Below are 18688 nucleotides of genomic sequence, written 5' to 3' on the forward strand. Positions count from 1 at the left end.
CTGACACAACTGTGTTTCAGCCTTCTCAAACACTGGGCCATACTCGAAACAAGCATGCAGCAGAGGGAGAAAATAGAGGAGGGGGCTGAAAGGAGACAGGACAAAGCAACCATAAATAAACCATGGCAGACTTTGATAAACCCAGCTAAGGTTTTAATTCAATTGAATTTGGGTGTAAATTAAAAAAAAAAACTGAAAGAGTAAACAAATTTGAGATACTTTTTGATGGTTATTTTTTGGACCAAAAAAAACCAGCAAAATCAGTTCTGCTAATCTATTTAGCAAAAGCCTTTTTTGGCAGCATTACAACTTCTGTCAAAAGAAAGCAGAAGAAAAAACTGCCGTGTCATGCAGGTGACACTCTGAAGATAACGATTTTATTTTTATGTTGTATCCATCTTTATTAAGCTGTACATTTTGCCAAGGCAGCTGAAACCTTGCCAGATATTTGTTCTCTAAAAAATAAAATATGACAGGTAGCTAAAATATTACAGCTAGCAGAGTGTCTTCTTCAAGTGCATTGATCATTTAGAATTGTACCTTTTGTTCGGCTTCTATTTTGGCTAAAAGTCTGATGCTCTTTAAGTTAAAAAAAAAAGAGTTGTGACAGTTTATACTGCTTTCAGCACATGCACTGCACAAGCATTGTACCTTTTGTTGCTTAGGTTGCCACCTTTTCTGGAAAAAAATGCCAGCCTTCCTATATATTTATCTTTTTTCCCCATTAATAACATTGGGATCAACCATTATTTTTACCGGCCAGGTGGCAACCCTATTTGTTGCTGATATCAAATTTTGTATCCAATATGTGTTATTTAAAACACATTTGGGGGAAATATAATAAAAGTTATAAATGGGAAAAAAATGCATAAATGCATACGTAATGCCTTTATTATTTGTAATTTAAGGTTCTACATTTGCCCAGGAGCAGTAACCCATTGCAACCAATACAATGTTTGCATTTAAACAGGTGACCAGTAAACTGTAACTGATGATTGGTTGCTATGGGTTACTGGACCTGTGCAAACAGTGCCTTTTATTACATAACCTCATTACTCTATAGTTAGTAAAGATATGTGTATATATAATTTATGGAGGGGTGTATGTATGGATGCTGGGTTTTCATTTGGAGGGGTTGAACTTGATGGACTTGTTTCAATCCGATTGAACTGTGTAATTATGTAACTATAGTACAGGTATGGGACCTGTTATCCAGAATGCTCGGGACCTGGGGTATTCCGGATAATGGATCTTTCTGTAATTTGGATCTTCATACCTTAAGTCTACTAGAAAATCATGTAAACATTAAATAAGCAGAAAAGGCTGGTTCTGCTTCCAATAAGGATTAATTACATCTTAGTTGGGATCAAGTACAAGGTATTGTTTTATTATTACAGAGAAAAAGGAAATAATTTTTAAAAATCTGGATTATTTGATTATAATGGAGTCTATGGGAGACGGCCTTTCCGTAATTCGGAGATTTCTGGATAACGTGTTTCTGGATAACGGATCCCATAACTGTACTATAAAGGTGAATAGGAAGCTGTGAAATCGTCTGCTGGTAAACTGTATTGATCTCTATCTAAACTTTTCATAGATATGTCTTTTTGTTTCAGAAGTCAGAACCAGAAGTGCACAGAATATAAACAGCCAGACAAATGCTGCTTAATATCAATTACATTTAGAGACTTACAAAAACAGATTTTTTTATTCATGTATTGGAAAGTTTCTTAGAAGTAATAAATAATTTTATTTCACAAAACAAAGCATTGTGTGGGGATCCATTTAACGGGGAATTATCCCATCCAAAATGATTATTGCACATTTGAAAACTTTCACCTTCAAAATACTGAGCACTACAATTTTATTATTATTTTCATGTATTATTCAAATATGGAGTTAATGTAATTTTTCAGAAACCAGTACAGAATTTAACTTGGTTGGGATTGTTTTACAGTGGTACTTTGATAACGGTCATAATTATAGGCCATCAATAAAAAGCTATTTACTCTCAGCATGTAGCAACCATATCTGACGTGGGCTAAACATATCAGAGATAATTTGAAGAAGTTTAAGTGTGTTGAGATAACTGCAATGGAGTTCTTTCAAAAAGAATTAGAACATAATGACTGTGGGGAGGCAGTCGCAAGACTCACTTTTCCCTTTTCGTGGGTGGAGGTCGGCCACAGCTTTTATTAAAACCAATATTTACCAAAAACAGATAACCCTGTCCTTGCCATGTTATACCAAGCCCAGGTTACAACAGATGCCAGCCACCGCATCCGCAGTGGGCATGTAATGAGAAAAGCCTCCTGGCCATACCCAAATGGCAAGAACCAAAAAACAATTACCCGCCAACAGCTGTGACAATAATAATATTTATTATATAACACATTCTTATCAATATGGAAACCATTCCATTGAAACTTTATTAACAAATAAATGTAACAATTTAAGTGTAACAGTGCAACGGGTGGGATAATCGGCCACCATTAGGGGAGACCAGACACGCTGCCAGCCTGCACAGCGCTCCAGGTGCCCGTGACGTCACAAGAGGAGGAGGGTAAGCAGCTTCCCCTTTTTACAACAGCCCTCCCTTAGTGCTAGCAACCAATCCTTCCACCCCATGTACAGTCCCTCTGCTCCCAGTACCTCCCCACAGTCCCGGGCACCCTTCGTTACCCACTTTGGTGCCTTGCAAAACATTAGTTCTAAATATACTGCACTCTCATTTAATATAGACTTACGAGGTTGTTTTGCTCATTTTAAACATTCAACTCATACTGCTACAAATTCTGTATGAGCAAAATCTGATGGCTTGGAACAGTTTATTAACCTGCTCTGTAGGTACCAACAGACAATATATAACCCCTTAAATATAGAGAAAAAATAATGTACTGCATTAAACCTATACTGCTCACTATCTCATCTAGGCACTACACTGTACAAAAGGTTTCAAAAAGCATTGTTCAGTTTATGTAGTGTGCATAATAATAATGCATGTACTGTAAGTATATATGTGTGGTCAGTAGGACCAAATAAACTGTTAGTTTGTACCTAGTTTATACTGATAGTTGTAATAACAAGAAATTTAATCTGTAGTGTACTACCTCAAGCCAAATGTGCACTTTACCTTCGCACATGTATCTGTAGTCATGTAATGCTGGCACTATAACTACTATAAACTATGATAAAAGAATAGTTACAATTAAAAATATATCTAAAGCCACCTTAACTCATTGACACGACACACATGTTTAATCCCCATTCTGCCAGACCAAAACCAGATGAATAACTTTCTAATGACATTTAAACATCACAAGTTACTTAAAATATGTCTGTATGCCCACATTTTCTGTAGTCGAACATATATCTGCAGGCTGAGACACTCACATGTAAATGCTGAAAGCAGTACATTTTTTCCAGTTTTTTGCATAGTCAATGCCAACAGCCTTGGTCACATATAAAGAAGATAATGCTGACAGTTATTTATAATTATACTGTCATCAATTCAAGGGTGCCTAATAAATAAAGTATGGGCCTCTTCATGCCATGTATAAAAGGATAAACATTGAACTTTATTATTCTAAAAATGGCAATGCTGGTCAAACTGTCAGAAAACTGGTCTCTGCTACTCTTTTGGGGCCATCACCTAGCCTATATGTTCAGTTTCAGGTATTTATCCAACCCATCAGAATTTACATTGTTCAGTCAAATCAGTTCTTTTGCTCTTCATGTAAAATTGTGCATGGTTTTAGGGTGCCACCTGACCATTGTGATCCTTGATGCTCATGTTATCAATAGACAAGGATAATTTTGCATAAAAGGTGGCCATGTACGGCTAGTTTAACAATGAATTTGTATACATTTATACATTTTCAACTGCGTGAAGAATACTTTTTTGGTGTGCCATTTGTAGCATCATCATTTATAGTCTTATTAGGAGCTATACAAAAAGCTATACACAAAGTCCAACAGAATACAGTATATAAAACAAAAAATACTTACGGTTATTCATGAAAATAACAATGCAAAACAATGCTAGTCATTTTTAATTTTTAAATTATCTATGCTTAAATTTCTCTAGGTTACCTCGTCTCCCTGCTGAGGCCGCATTAAAGACACTCGGTCATACTGTCTTCTTAACAAAGCCCAAAGTGCATCAAGTCGTCCCTTGGAAAGAAAATGCTGTGTTATTATAGTTTATTATAAGCAACAGTAAACATTTCTGTATATTACCACTTATTTTATTATTATGTTAAGCTTGATTTTTTTCCAGTTACATTAGCTCTGCAAAATCTAAGTGGCATTATTTCTCTTGATCTTTCTTTAGCCTGTGGTACAGTAGATCATACTTGTCTACTATAAATTTTGCACTCATTTAATCTATAAGACAAAATTCTGTTTGGCTCTCCTTTTATTTTTCAAACCACACATTTTCGTATTTGTGGGTACTTCCTTCACACTAGAGCTGGCGGACAACTATAATGTACAGTCCTTGACTCTTCTGTTTTCCTTATATACCTCCTCATCTGTGAAATAAATACCATATTACAGACTTCAGTTGCACATCTCTTTCACCCAAGCACCTAAGTTACACTTTTTTTCATTCAAAAAACTGAACTTTTCTCCATTAGCTGACACAACTGAATCTGACATTTCCATACCTTTAGGTAACATCTAACCTATGTGTTAACTAGATGTTATATATGAAGCAGCTCATTTTATTATTCTCAAATCTTCTCTCTACACTACTACACTAAATCCTGTTACTTTCAGCTACAGCATACTGCAAAAGTATTTCCCTACCTCTCTTAAAGGGCACCTGTTGGGCAAAAATATTACACTCAACCAAATAATACAGCCCTCACTCTGGTTAGGGGTAACAGTAGTTTTTTATTTACAAACATTGCCCCCCCCCCGCCAGCACTTGGACACCCGCACCAGGAGGAAGCTCCCAGTGAAAGTGGCCATGTAGTACATAGTGCATGTGCATAATGCACATTTTGGCATCAGGCATATGAACATAATGAGTAAGTGGCATTCGTCCATTATGCACATAAGTGTGCCCCAAAATGGCTGCTCGAACCGGGAGCTGTCTCCCGTTGCAAGTTGCCTAGCCTCACCCTTGACTCCTCTAGAAAGTGTCAAGAAATGGACTGCAAAGAGTTAGGTGTGCCTGTATCCATACAGGATTCCTAAAGCTGCGGCCATTCAGAACAACAACAGGGAAAAATGTAGAGCACATCTCCTCATAAAGTAAAACCACTATTTATGAATTCATTAAAAAAAACACAAGTGGCTGCTGTGGAATAGGTGCTTAATGCGTTTCAGAAACACCCCTTACTCAAAGGCTTCATTAGAGGACATCCACATATTCATTAATAAATAAATCCAATAAATCCAATAGAATTAATTTGCCACAAATATGGATTCATGAGCTAAGGGAATATTAAGTACAAGGTACTGTTTTTTTAATACAGCTAAAATTTTAATTTTTTTTTAAATAATGAGAATTATTTGATTAAAACAGTCTATGGGAGATGGCCGTACTGTGATTCAGAGTTGTTGAAAAACAGTTTTCAGATAAGGTATCCCATACCTGGAATAATAAATCTGAGTTTTCTGAGTATAACATTTAAGATGGAAGTTTATTCCACAGAAAATAAGATTAAATTGTTCCTTAAACTTTTAAATATTAGCAAACTTACCTTGATAGGCGTGTACCATTTTGTTTCATGTACTTTTGAGGTAGGCTTTGGATTTTTAGGTGTTGGAAGAGGCAGTTGGTCCTCCTCTTCTGGCAGCGTTACTACAGCATTTTTCGCCTTTTCCAGTCTTGCTCCTTCTTCTGTGGAACCTTTATCTCCCCACCGTACCTAAAAAATACAAAATATAAACTCTGTTGAGAATACAATTAGAAAAAGCAATAACAGTTTGCATTCGGATATATAACCACTTTTAATCAAAATGTCCCCAAAAGCATAACAGGACACTAGAGGGGTGTTCACTTCATGCTATTGAGACTTGTATGATTATTACTCAGTTTCTTAATATTTTCTTATAAAATAAGTGCTTTCCCAAACCTGGCTATTTTTGTATTTTCAGTAAGTTGATGCAGGAATGTCAGAGAAACACAAGTTTATAGTTGCTGTGTCTCTACCTCATTTTTATAGCATTGCTTATATTGGCTAGTAATACTATCCATACTACAGTCATATGAAAAAGTTTGGGAACCCTGTTAATTCTTTGGAAGCCTCCTTTTCAAATGCAAAAGACTCTAGATGCTTCCTATAGCCTTTGATGAGTGCTTGGATTCTGGATGGCGGTATTTTTGACCATTCGTCCATACAAAATCTCTCAAGTTCAGTTAAATTTGATGGCTACTGAACAGCCTGCTTCAAATCTTCCATTATATTTTTGATGATATTTAAGTTGGGGACTGTGATGGCCATTCCAGAATATTGTACTTCTCCCTCTGCATAAATGAGTTTGTAGATTTCGATGTGTGTATAGGGTCATTGTCTTGTTTGGAATATCCAACCCCTGCGTAACTTCAACTTTGTGACTGGTGCTTGAACATTATCCTGAAGAATTTTTTGATATTGGGTTGAATTCACCCGACCCTCGACTTTAACAAGGGCCCCAGTGCCTGAACTAGCCCCACAGCATGATGGAGCCTGCACCAAATTTGACAGTAGGTAGCAGGTGTTTTCTTGGAATGCGGTGTTTTTCTTCTGCCATGCAAAGCTATTTTTGTTATGACCAAATAACAAAATTTTTGTCTCGAAAATGACTGTGGCTTGTCTAAATGATCTTTTGCATACAACAAGTGTCTCTCTTTGTGGCGTGAGTGCAGAAAGGGCTTCTTTTTAATGATGTCATACAGATGTTCTTTGTGCAATTTGTGCTGAACGATGTACAGATACACCATCTGCAGCAAGATGTTCTTGCAGGTCTTTGCAGGTGATCTTTGGGTTGTAACATTTCTCACAATCCCCCACATATGCCACTCCTGTATTTTTCTTAGCCTGCCAGAACTGGGTTTTACAGCAACTGTGCCTGTGGCCTTCCATTTCCTGATTCCATTCCTTACAGTTGAAACTGTTAGTTTAAACCTCTGAGATAGCTTTTTGTAGCCTTTCCCTAAACCATGATACTGAACAATCTTTGTTTTCAGGTATTTTAAGAGGTGCTTTGAGGATCCCATGCTATCACTCTTCAGAGGAGAGTCAAACAGAAGCACAACTTGCAATTGGCCACCTTAAACACCTATCTGTAATGGAAACTTCAACACTCACCCAAGATGGCGTCCAAGATGGCAACCTTCTGCTCCACCGCATGGCTCCTGCTGGGCGCTGTCCTGTGACATCAGCGCCTTCTCGATCTGGGATTGGTCGTCGACGACGGAACGGACGCCGGCGTCAGAATCGGGCGCCGGCGTCAGGACGTCAGTGTGAGGACGCTGGCGTCAGCGTCTGACGCCAGCACGTCAATATTTTGGCGCCAAGACTTGGACTATTTAAACCCCATTGCCCCTTTCTTCATTGCCCAATTATAGGTTCCTTTGACTAGTGTTCCTGGGTGTGACTTCTAATTCTGATTATCCGTGTATCGACCTTTGCCTGTTTTTCTTATCTCCATTGTCTGCCGACTGAATTGATCTTTTGCCTGTACCCTGACTATTCTTCTGGATAAACCCTTTTGTACCTCGAACCTGGTTTTTGTCTCCTCTTTGGTCCACTACTATTACTGCTGCGCCTTCGGGCCCATTACAGTATAATTGGGCCATGGACCCTTCGGAGGAGGCCCAAGCACCTCTTGATGTCGGAGGGGCTATTCGTGGGTTAGCTTCTCAGATGAAGACTTATGAAGCTCAACAATCCCATTTTGGCCAGGCCCTCGAGGCGATCCTGGAGAAGTTGACTGCTCTGTCTCCCGTGGCTCCGCCGGTTGTGCCTGCTCCGGCCATACCTATTCCGCTCCAGGTTTCCGAACCTCGTCTTCCTGCTCCACCTCTCTTCAGTGGTGATCCTGAAGCGTGCAGAGGCTTTATCAACCAATGTGAGATTCAGTTTGCCCTGCTTCCTGGTCAGTTCGTTTCTGAACGTGCAAAGGTGGGTTATATAATCACTCGTCTGCAGGGAAAAGCTTTGGAGTGGGCATCACCCTTTTGGGAAAAGGAGGATCCGCTGATTGACAATGCCAGGGCGTTTGTCCAAGAGCTTCGCACCGTGTTTGATGCTCCAGGTCGTGCCACTGCATCCTCCGCTAGGCTTTTTCAACTGCAGCAAGGTGTTCGCTCTGTCTCCGAGTATGCCATTGAATTTCGCACCCTGGTGGCGGAGACTTCTTGGAACAACGACGGTTACCATGCAGCCTTTTACAATGGTTTAGCCATGCGGATTAAGAACGATCTGGTATCCCGTGAAATCCCTCCCAGATGGGAGGACCTGGTCGCTTTGGCCGTGAAAGTGGATACTCGCCAGCGAGAATTCCAAGTCGAATTAGACCGTGAACGCTCAAAGAGAAGTTCCCGATTTCAGCCTATCCTGGCCCCCCGCTTCCAGAGACCTTTACTCTACGACCCTGCTTACACCTCGTCCTCTCCAACCCCCGCGACGTCTGCTTCTTCCTCTTCATTACCAGCAGAGGAACCGATGCAGATCGGACGGGCCCGTCTTTCCGAACAGGAGAAGAATCGGAGAAGGGCGGCGGGGTTATGTCTCTATTGCGGGGGCAAAGCTCACTTTGCTCAGGAGTGCCCAGTGAAGCCGGGAAACGCCAAAGCCTAGGTAAGTTTGGGGAGACTTACCTGGGTGGGATTTGTCGCTCTCCCCATTCTTCTGCTCAACGTTTCCTCCTCCCAGTGCAGATCCAGTTTGGTTCCAAAGAGATCTCTTCTCAGGCCTTTCTTGATTCCGGAGCCGCAGGAAATTTTATGGACCGTGTGTTCGCTGCAAACCACTTCATTCCTCTCCAATCCTTGACGATTCCGCTTCGAGTCCTGGCAATCGACGATCGGCCCTTATCTTCTGCGATCATCTCACAGTCCACTCAAGAACTTTCTTTCAAGGTGGGCTCTTTGCATCTGGAAAGACTGTCTTTTCTTCTTATTGATTGCCCCTCCACTCCGGTTGTTTTAGGTCTACCTTGGCTGTGTCTCCACAATCCTGTTATCGATTGGTCCTCTAAACAAGTTTCCAGGTAGAGTCCATTTTGTGTACGGAACTGTTTACCTGCTGTTCCTGTCGTCAAAATTTCTTCTGTGTCTTCAAATTCTTCTCTCCCCTCCGTGTACCAAGCATTTGCCGATGTCTTTAATAAAAATTCTGCCGAAAACCTTCCACCTCATCGTCCATACGACTGTCCAATTGAACTTTTATCCGGCTCCATGCCTCCTCGCGGCCGCACCTATCCACTTTCTCCCTCGGAGACTTCCGCAATGAAATCCTATATCCAGGAGAATCTGCAGAAAGGATTTATTCGTCCGTCCATCTCCCCTGCAGGAGCGGGGTTCTTTTTTGTCGAAAAGAAAGATGGTAGTTTGCGGCCCTGCATTGACTACAGAGGACTTAACAAAATCACCATTAAAAACAGGTACCCTCTTCCTCTCATTTCTGAACTGTTCGATCAGCTTAGGGGTGCCAGTCTCTTCACTAAGTTGGATCTTCGTGGGGCCTATAACCTCATTCGGATTCATGAGGGGGACGAATGGAAGACCGCTTTTAATACTCGTGATGGTCATTATGAGTACCTAGTCATGCCTTTTGGTCTCTGCAATGCCCCTGCGGTCTTCCAGGAATTCGTTAATGACATTTTTCGAGATTTATTGGGGCAGTGTGTGGTCGTCTATTTGGATGATATTCTTATTTTTTCTAAAAACCTCCAGGAACATCGCAACCAAGTACGTGAAGTACTATCCAGACTGAGGAAAAACAACCTTTATGCCAAGTTGGAAAAGTGCACCTTCGAAGTCTCTTCTATTCCTTTTCTTGGGTACATTATTTCTTCCCTAGGCTTCAAGATGGATCCGGCCAAGGTCTCTGCAATCCTGGACTGGCCTCTTCCTACCAGTGTTAAAGCTGTTCAAAGGTTTGTTGGCTTTGCCAATTACTATAGACAGTTCATTAAAAACTTCTCTGCCAGACTTTCTCCAATTCTTGCCTTGATCCGTGGTGGAAACAAACCTCAGCACTGGCCCCCTCAAGCTTTGGAAGCCTTCAAATCTCTCAAGGAAGCATTCTCCTCCGCTCCAGTCCTTAGACACCCCGAACCTCTTCAACCCTTTTTCATCGAAGTGGATGCCTCGGACATCGGTGCTGGTGCAGTGTTATCCCAGAGATCTTCTTCTGACGGTAAACTTCATCCGTGTGCCTTCTTTTCCAAAAAATTTTCTTCCCCCGAACAGAACTATGATGTTGGCAACCGGGAGCTACTTGCTGTTAAGCTGGCCTTGGAAGAGTGGAGACACTTATTAGAGGGCTCTTCGGTCCCGGTAACGATCTTTACGGACCACAAAAATCTCGAATTTATCCAGTCTCTCAAACGCCTCAATCCCCGGCAAGCCAGGTGGGCACTTTTCTTTTCTCGTTTTAATTTTGTTATTACTTTTCGCCCTGGGTCCAGGAACAGGAAGGCCGACGCATTATCCAGAAGCTTTATTCCTGAAGATTCTTGCTCCGAAGATCCTGAACCTGTCGTTCCTTCTTCCAAGATCATCGCAGCTTTGTTTCCTTCCTGCGCTCCTCAGTTACTCTCCGCTCAAGCTTCTGCTCCTGAAGAGACTCCCCTGGGTTTAGCTTTTGTTCCTCCAGAGTTTCGTCCTGCCATCTTGTCTCACTCTCACAATTCTAAACAGGCCGGTCATCCTGGGATTAAAAAGACTACCGAACTTTTGTCTCGTTTGGTCTGGTGGCCATCTTTAAGGAAAGACGTTAAAGATTTTGTTTCATCATGTTCCACCTGTGCCGTTTCTAAGTCTGGACATTCCCCCCCTAAGGGTTTTTTGTTGCCTTTACCCATTCCTTCTAGACCTTGGACTCATATTTCCATGGACTTTATTGTCGATCTTCCAAATTCTTCCGGCCACACTGTCATCTGGGTGGTGATTGACAGATTTAGTAAGATGGCTCATTTCACTCCTCTCCGCAAACTGCCATCTGCCCCGGAACTTTCTGAACTCTTCATTAAACATATTTTTCGTCTCCATGGTTTTCCTGCTGAAATTGTGTCTGATCGTGGTCCTCAGTTTGTGTCTAAATTTTGGAGGTCTCTGTGTAAAGCTTTGAACATTTCTCTTCAATTTTCTTCCGCTTACCATCCTCAGTCCAATGGGGCCGCCGAACGTGTCAACCAAGCATTGGAACAGTTCCTACTTTGTCATGTGTCCCTGTGTCAGGATGACTGGTCAGACCTTCTTCCATGGGCGGAATTTGCCCACAACAATTCCCTGCATTCTTCTTCCCAGAAGTCTCCTTTTTTCTGTGTTTTTGGTTTAAACCCTTTGGCATTTCCTCAGGACCTCCTACTTACCAACGTGCTTGCCGCCAATGATCAAGCAGCTCATATGATGGCCATCTGGCAGGCTACTGCCGCTAATTTAGAAAAGAGTGCTTCTTCCCAGAAGAAATTTGCCGACAAAAGGAGGATTGCTTCTCCAACATACTCTCTTGGTGACAAGGTTTTGTTGTCTACTCGTAATATTCGTCTCAAGATTCCCTCTCCTAAACTTGGTCCCAAGTTCATCGGTCCCTTCCCCATCATCGAGGTCATCAATCCTGTGGCTGTCCGTCTTCTTCTTCCGCCTGAGATGAGGATCCCTAATGTGTTTCATGTGTCTCTTCTTAAACCTGCAGTCTCCTCTCCCTCTTCTTCTTCCACAGCTCCTGTTGTCGTCAATGATTCTTTGGAGTTCGAAGTTAATCGAATCTTGGATTCCCGCATTTCCAGGGGTACTCTCCAATATCTCATCGAATGGAAGGGTTTCGGTCCTGAGGAATGCTCCTGGGTAAAGAACTCTGACGTTCATGCTCCCATCCTTGTCCGCAGGTTCCACAAACAGTTTCCTTCTCGTCCTGGTCCCGGTGGTCCTGAGGCCCCCCCTAGGGAAGGGGGTACTGTAATGGAAACTTCAACACTCACCCAAGATGGCGTCCAAGATGGCAACCTTCTGCTCCACCGCATGGCTCCTGCTGGGCGCTGTCCTGTGACATCAGCGCCTTCTCGATCTGGGATTGGTCGTCGGCGACGGAACGGACGCCGGCGTCAGAATCGGGCGCCGGCGTCAGGACGTCAGCGTGAGGACGCTGGCGTCAGCGTCTGACGCCAGCGCGTCAATATTTTGGCGCCAAGACTTGGACTATTTAAACCCCATTGCCCCTTTCTTCATTGCCCAATTATAGGTTCCTTTGACTAGTGTTCCTGGGTGTGACTTCTAATTCTGATTATCCGTGTATCGACCTTTGCCTGTTTTTCTTATCTCCATTGTCTGCCACCTGAATTGATCTTTTGCCTGTACCCTGACTATTCTTCTGGATAAACCCTTTTGTACCTCGAACCTAGTTTTTGTCTCCTCTTTGGTCCACTACTATTACTGCTGCGCCTTCGGGCCCATTACACTATCTATGAAGTTCAAGGCTTAACAACCTAATCCAACCAATTTCGTGTTATCAGTAATCAGTATTGAGCAGTTACATGCATTCAAATTAGCAAAACTACACATGTACCCACATTTTTGCACAGACAGTTTTAAAACATTTGATTTAATTTCATACAACTGAATACTGCTTCACTAAAAATCACTGTTCAGAAAACACCCCAGTACTCAGATGTTCCTGGGAAATGAAAGACATACCACTGTTATCTTTTTTGTTGAAAGTGGAGTAAATTATTATGCAGGCTGAACGGGGTTTCCAAACCTTTTTATATGACTGTATGTAGATGAGCAAGAAGGAACAGTACCGCTTCTTGCTACCACCTTGGTTTAAGGTCGCAGTGATTTCCACCCACAAAACCCTACTGTTGACAGGATCAGGAAGGAGGAGGCTACACAGTCAACAAGCACAGTCATACATAAAAATAGAAGAAACAAAAGCTGCAAAAAAGGTAGAACCATGTAAATAGTAGCATTGGCTACATGAAAAAAAAAATACTGAAAAAGTTAAACAATTTATAATAATTTACGAGTCCCCAAGGTTAAATTCCACAAGAACAATTTGACTAAAAAATGCATAAAAATCAATCAATTATTGTGAAGTTGACACAGTCTGTATCAGACACAGCAACGGAAAGATACATATAAATACATATATATAGCATTATTCTGGAGAATGCCATGACCAGGGCACAAGCTGTAGTTTTCACTCATATAAATGAAATTAAATGAAAGAAAGAAAGAATAATTAGCACATACAATTAACTATGTATTGTGTTCTAGAGTTATGTTTATGGGAAAATAAATAGAAAAGAACCCTATTTATTTAACCCTTTATTTCAACTTTTGAAGCCACTCACTCCATACCTGCTTATTGCCCCGCCCCTAGGCAATGAAAAGAGCAGGGGAATGAGCGGCCCCTGGGGTGTGGTCACCCAAGGGCTGCAAGGCAGCAGCAGGCATGTGGAATCTACTTGTCCTGTGGCTGAATGATCTTCCTGGACCCCCAGCGCTGCTCCCCGACCGGATACTGGGCATCCCCTCCAGCCCCTCCAGATGGATTTTCAGCATCTACCCGAGGTCAATGTTACATATACACACACATATACATTTTTGGGGATTGGGGGGTCACACACATTCACAGCACTCACACACACATACACACATAATTTGTCAAGTGTACACATGCATACGCCTATACACTATTTTGTGGCTTTTATTTTTCTTACTGCATCATTTGTTTTTTGCCTGAAAAAAAAGTTTTATTGCCATTGCAAATAGCACCATTGCAAACGGCACCACACAATAGCTTTTGTATGTTATTTTGGCAATTATATTGCAATTTTGGTGGTTTTGGTACATTTTTAGCCAATTTATTGCATTTTTAGCCATTTCATTGCATTTTCAGCTCTGGGTAGGTGTTGTTAGTTTGTTTTTGTACGTAAAAACTATTTGGCCAAGCTAAAATATTCAAACTGTGATTCTGACTGCTGACTACCTTAGGAGAAAAAAAACATTGTTCTTTTGGTTCTATTGGATTCTAGTGATTTATTCCATTTTGCTCTGTTCTTTCTTACTTCGTTTTGCCCATGTAAAGTTTGTCTTCTATATATATATCCATTTGGGGGTCTATGTACTCCACATTCTTTGGTAAATCCATGCATATTGGGCATCAAAGTTTTCAGTAGACCTCTTTTTATTCTTGGTACCTAATGCTATGTGGGAGAAAAGATGCTAGGAAGTTGAAGCATTTTTCAGCTATTTCATCAAAACCAACAATTTTGGGGAAGTATTGCAGTATTTGGAGTAGAAAGACATGGTTACCCTTTTTAGATTTGAATAAATGTGTACTGTCCAAAAATATATTTTTTGGGGGGGGTTGTCAATGTATTTTTTGTGTTTTTACCCTGTAAAAAATGTTGTCGAAGTGTTGATTATTCAGTAGCTGAAGTGGGACAAGTTGTAATCCCATGCACAATGGGCATTAAACTATTCAGTGGACCCCTGGCATTCATATTTAGGATGTTTTTTCTTGCTACCTAATGCTTTGTGGGATATACAAACTAGCAAAACAAAAGTTTTGAGATGATTTTTCAAAATTGTCATACATTTTTATAGAAACCAATAAGTTCAGAAAAGTTTTGATGTTTGCTAATAAGGAAAGGAAATACATGGTTAACCATTTTGGAATAGACAGAATCTGTACTTTTCAAAAATATATAGTTTCCTGGCGGAAATCTACTGTACAGGATTTATTGGCTTTGGAATCCAAAGTATGCCATATTCTACTGTAGTACTTTGAAATTCGATAATTTACTGATGGGAGTTTTTAATCTATAGAAGTCAAAAATATTCATAAAACTATACATATCTGTTATTGGAACATTCGAGAAATTTGAGGCTTGCTAGGTCAGTTAAATTTCTGTGCATAAAATTAAATATTTTTCTGGTATAAATTCCTATATTGTGAAAAATGGAAATTTGGCTAATTTTATTTTGTATTTTTTGTATTAAATCTTTTTCCAGAAGTGGAAATACACAAAAAAAAAAGAAAGCTTAGGTTCTCCTGAAAAAAACAATGTATAGATTTTCCTAAGTAAACTAAAAATCCCCCCAGGAAATACTCCTAAAATTAGAGAGCACAAAATGTTCAAAAAACACCTGGTAGATGAAATATGTCATTCTGCTGACACTTAAAGGGTTAATCTGTGTATTTTCTGTACACCATTCCTCTGAGCATTTTGCAATGTTATAATCTGCTACCACCATTTAAAAGTTAATGCAATGTTGGAACATAGAGAAGTATTGATTTCTGATGCATTATATCACTAAGAAAAGTTCATAAGGTATTTAGAGGTTTAGTTCTGCTCTGTAGTATTTATAGGACAGACTACCACATAGAACAGTGGAACTATTAGTGGCAGCTAAAAGATCCTTACTCAAAAAAATTCCTAAGGAATAGGGATTAGAAATAACTACAGTAGTGCAGTAAAAAGAGTTAAAAAATATCTGTAAGACTGAAATCTTTTAATTGCTCTGTCTTTTACAGCAACTAACACTCCATTGTATGAGCTCTAGAATACATTAAAACAAAACACTACACACACAAGTGGGAAAGAAACAAGATGATTTGCAAATGTTTTATAGATCAAATGAAGAAAAGATAATGCATTCTTTCATATTTTCTTAATTAGAAACTGATGTCATATGGCTAGAGTTCAAGCATTTGTCTGTCTTTTTTGAAGCAGTAAAGACTTAACAGAACAGAAGTTCAGCTTAGAGTAGCTACACTGAAACTTACCTCCATTCTTTTAATTCCACCAGCTCCTCGCCCACCATAATAGCTAGCATCTACAGTTGGCCATTTCTTTTGAGGTAATACTTCCTCAGGCTCCTGTAACACAAGGAAAACTGTGCAAAGTTTAAAATGTTCTTTACAAAATATTTCACATCTTATTTCCATATCTTAAAAACAGCGTTTAGGTTCAAAGATGCTAAGATGCATGTATTGATTAAAGTACCTTTGTAAACAGCATTTAATTGGTCACAATTTGTACATTGTACTGCACCATATCATCATATTATAAATATTATTAATTGTCAGTAACACAAGAATTATGCAAAGTAGAAGCTCAAGCTGCCTAATTTATGAAAGACTGAGAAGACATTAAAAACAGCGTTTAGGTTCAAAGATGCTAAGATGCATGTATTGATTAAAGTACCTTTGTAAACAGCATTTAATTGGTCACAATTTGTACATTGTACTGCACCATATCATCATATTATAAATATTATTAATTGTCAGTAACACAAGAATTATGCAAAGTAGAAGCTCAAGCTGCCTAATTTATGAAAGACTGAGAAGACTAGAGATGTCGCGAACTGTTCGCCGGCGAACTTGTTCGCGCGAACATCGGGTGTTCGCGCTCGCCGGAAGTTCGCGAACGTCGCGCGACGTTCGCCATTTTGGGTTCGCCATTGTTGGCGCTTTTTTTTGCCCTCTCACCCCAGACCAGCAGGTACATGGCAGCCAATCAGGAAGCTCTCCCCTGGACCACTCCCCTTCCCTATAAAAACCGAAGCCCTGCAGCGTTTTTCACTCTGCCTGTGTGTGCTGAAGAGATAGTGTAGGGAGAGAGCTGCTGCCTGTTAGTGATTTCAGGGACAGTTGAAAGTTTGCTGGCTAGTAATCGTTTTGATACTGCTCTGTTATTGGAGGGACAGAAGTCTGCAGGGATTTGAGGGACATTTTAGCTTAGGTAGCTTTGCTGGCTAGTAATCTACCTTCTACTGCAGTGCTCTGTATGTAGCTGCAGTGGGCAGCTGTCCTGCTTCTGATCTCATCTGCTGACTGCTGCAATAACAGTAGTCCTTGTAAGGACTGCTTTTATTTATTTTTTTGTTGTTTTACTACTACTACTACTACTACTACTATAAGAGCCCAGTGCTATTAGTCTAGCAGTGTTGGGGAGTGGGACTGGTGTGCTAATCTGCTGCTCCTAGTAGTTCAGCAGCACCAACTTTAATTTTTTTTTTTTAATATTCATTTTTTTTTATTTTACTTTTTTTTATTTTACTACCGCTGTAGTAGTGTATAAGTTGACCTTTTAGGCATTATTTGCCCTGTAGGCATTATTTGCACACTGTTTTCTTCAACCCGCCATCGAGCTGTGTGACCTTGTTCCCATTCTGTCTAAATATCCATAATATTACCGTCTCCAGAAAAAACACCGGAGTCACTTTTTTCAAGCAGCATTCATATATTTTACGTAATCCGTATCCACCGCTGTAGTAGTGTATACGTTGGCCTTGTAGGCATTATTTGCACACTGTTTTCTTCAACCCGCCATCGAGCTGTGTGACCTTGTTCCCATTCTGTCTAAATATCCATAATATTACCGTCTCCAGAAAAAACACCGGAGTCACTTTTTTCAAGCAGCATTCATATATTTTACGTAATCCGTATCCACCGCTGTAGTAGTGTATACGTTGACCTTGTAGGCATTGTTTGCCCAGTTTTTTTGGCCGCAGCCACTGAAGCACAGAGGCCAGAAAAAATATGCCATATAAATGCTGAAAATAGTCATTTTTTGCCATACGTTGACTCAACGTATATGGCAAAAAATTACTATTTTCAGCATTTATATGGCATATTTTTTCTGGCAACTGTGCTTCAGTGGCTGCGACCAAAAAAACTGGGCAAACAATGCCTACAAGGTCAACGTATGGCAAAAAATGACTATTTTCAGCATTTATATGGCATATTTTTTCTGGCAACTGTGCTTCAGTGGCTGCAACCAAAAAAACTGGGCAAACAATGTCTACAAGGTCAACGTATGGCGAAAAATTACTATTTTCAGCATTTATATGGCATATTTTTTATGGCAACTGTGCTTCAGTGGCTGCGTCCAAAAAAACTGGGCAAACAATGCCTACAAGGTCAACGTATGGCAGTTGTTTAAAGAGAACAGTAGATTACTAGCCAGCAAAGCTACCTAAGCTAAAATGTCCCTCAAATCCCTGCAGACTTCTGTCCCTCCAATACAGAGCAGTATCAAGCAGATTACTAGCCAGCAAACTTACTATCATCTGTCCCTGAAATCACTAACAGCTCTCCCCCTACACTATCTCTTCCAAGCACACACAGGCAGATTTTTCAGATACATTTTTGCCCTTGATCCCCCTCTGGCATGCCACTGTCCAGGTCGTTGCACCCTTTAAACAACTTTAAAATCATTTTTCTGGCCAGAAATGTCTTTTCTAGATGTTAAAGTTCGCCTTCCCATTGAAGTCTATGGGGTTCGCGAACCGTTCGCGAACCGCTCGCATTTTTGCGCAAGTTCGCGAATATGTTCGCGAACTTTTTTTCCGACGTTCGCTACATCCCTAGAGAAGACATTAAATACGGGAACCCTTTTCCACAACAAGGGGCAGAGTACAGCTTACACTGACAATCCCATGGGTGTAAAGACTCCAGAATGTCAAAAACAAAATTTTCGAGAAAATTTTCAAAAATTTCAAGAATAGAAAATG

The 18688-nt window shown here is 40.4% G+C and overlaps 1 protein-coding gene across 1 annotated transcript in view; it reads right to left on the minus strand.

Annotated features, from left to right (window-relative positions):
- antxr2.L (ANTXR cell adhesion molecule 2 L homeolog) overlaps positions 1 to 18688 on the minus strand; it is a 114058-nt gene that overhangs the window by 30127 nt on the left and 65243 nt on the right. Inside the window, exons 14-16 of the mRNA XM_041561237.1 lie at positions 15957 to 16049; positions 5712 to 5879; positions 4093 to 4173 (exon numbers count right to left, since the gene is read on the minus strand). Of these exons, the coding sequence (XP_041417171.1) occupies positions 4093 to 4173; positions 5712 to 5879; positions 15957 to 16049 (342 nt within the window). The remainder of the gene's footprint in view (positions 1 to 4092; positions 4174 to 5711; positions 5880 to 15956; positions 16050 to 18688) is intronic.

The sequence above is a fragment of the Xenopus laevis genome, chromosome 1L (assembly GCF_017654675.1).
Source record: "Xenopus laevis strain J_2021 chromosome 1L, Xenopus_laevis_v10.1, whole genome shotgun sequence".
Classification (NCBI taxonomy): domain Eukaryota; kingdom Metazoa; phylum Chordata; class Amphibia; order Anura; family Pipidae; genus Xenopus; species Xenopus laevis.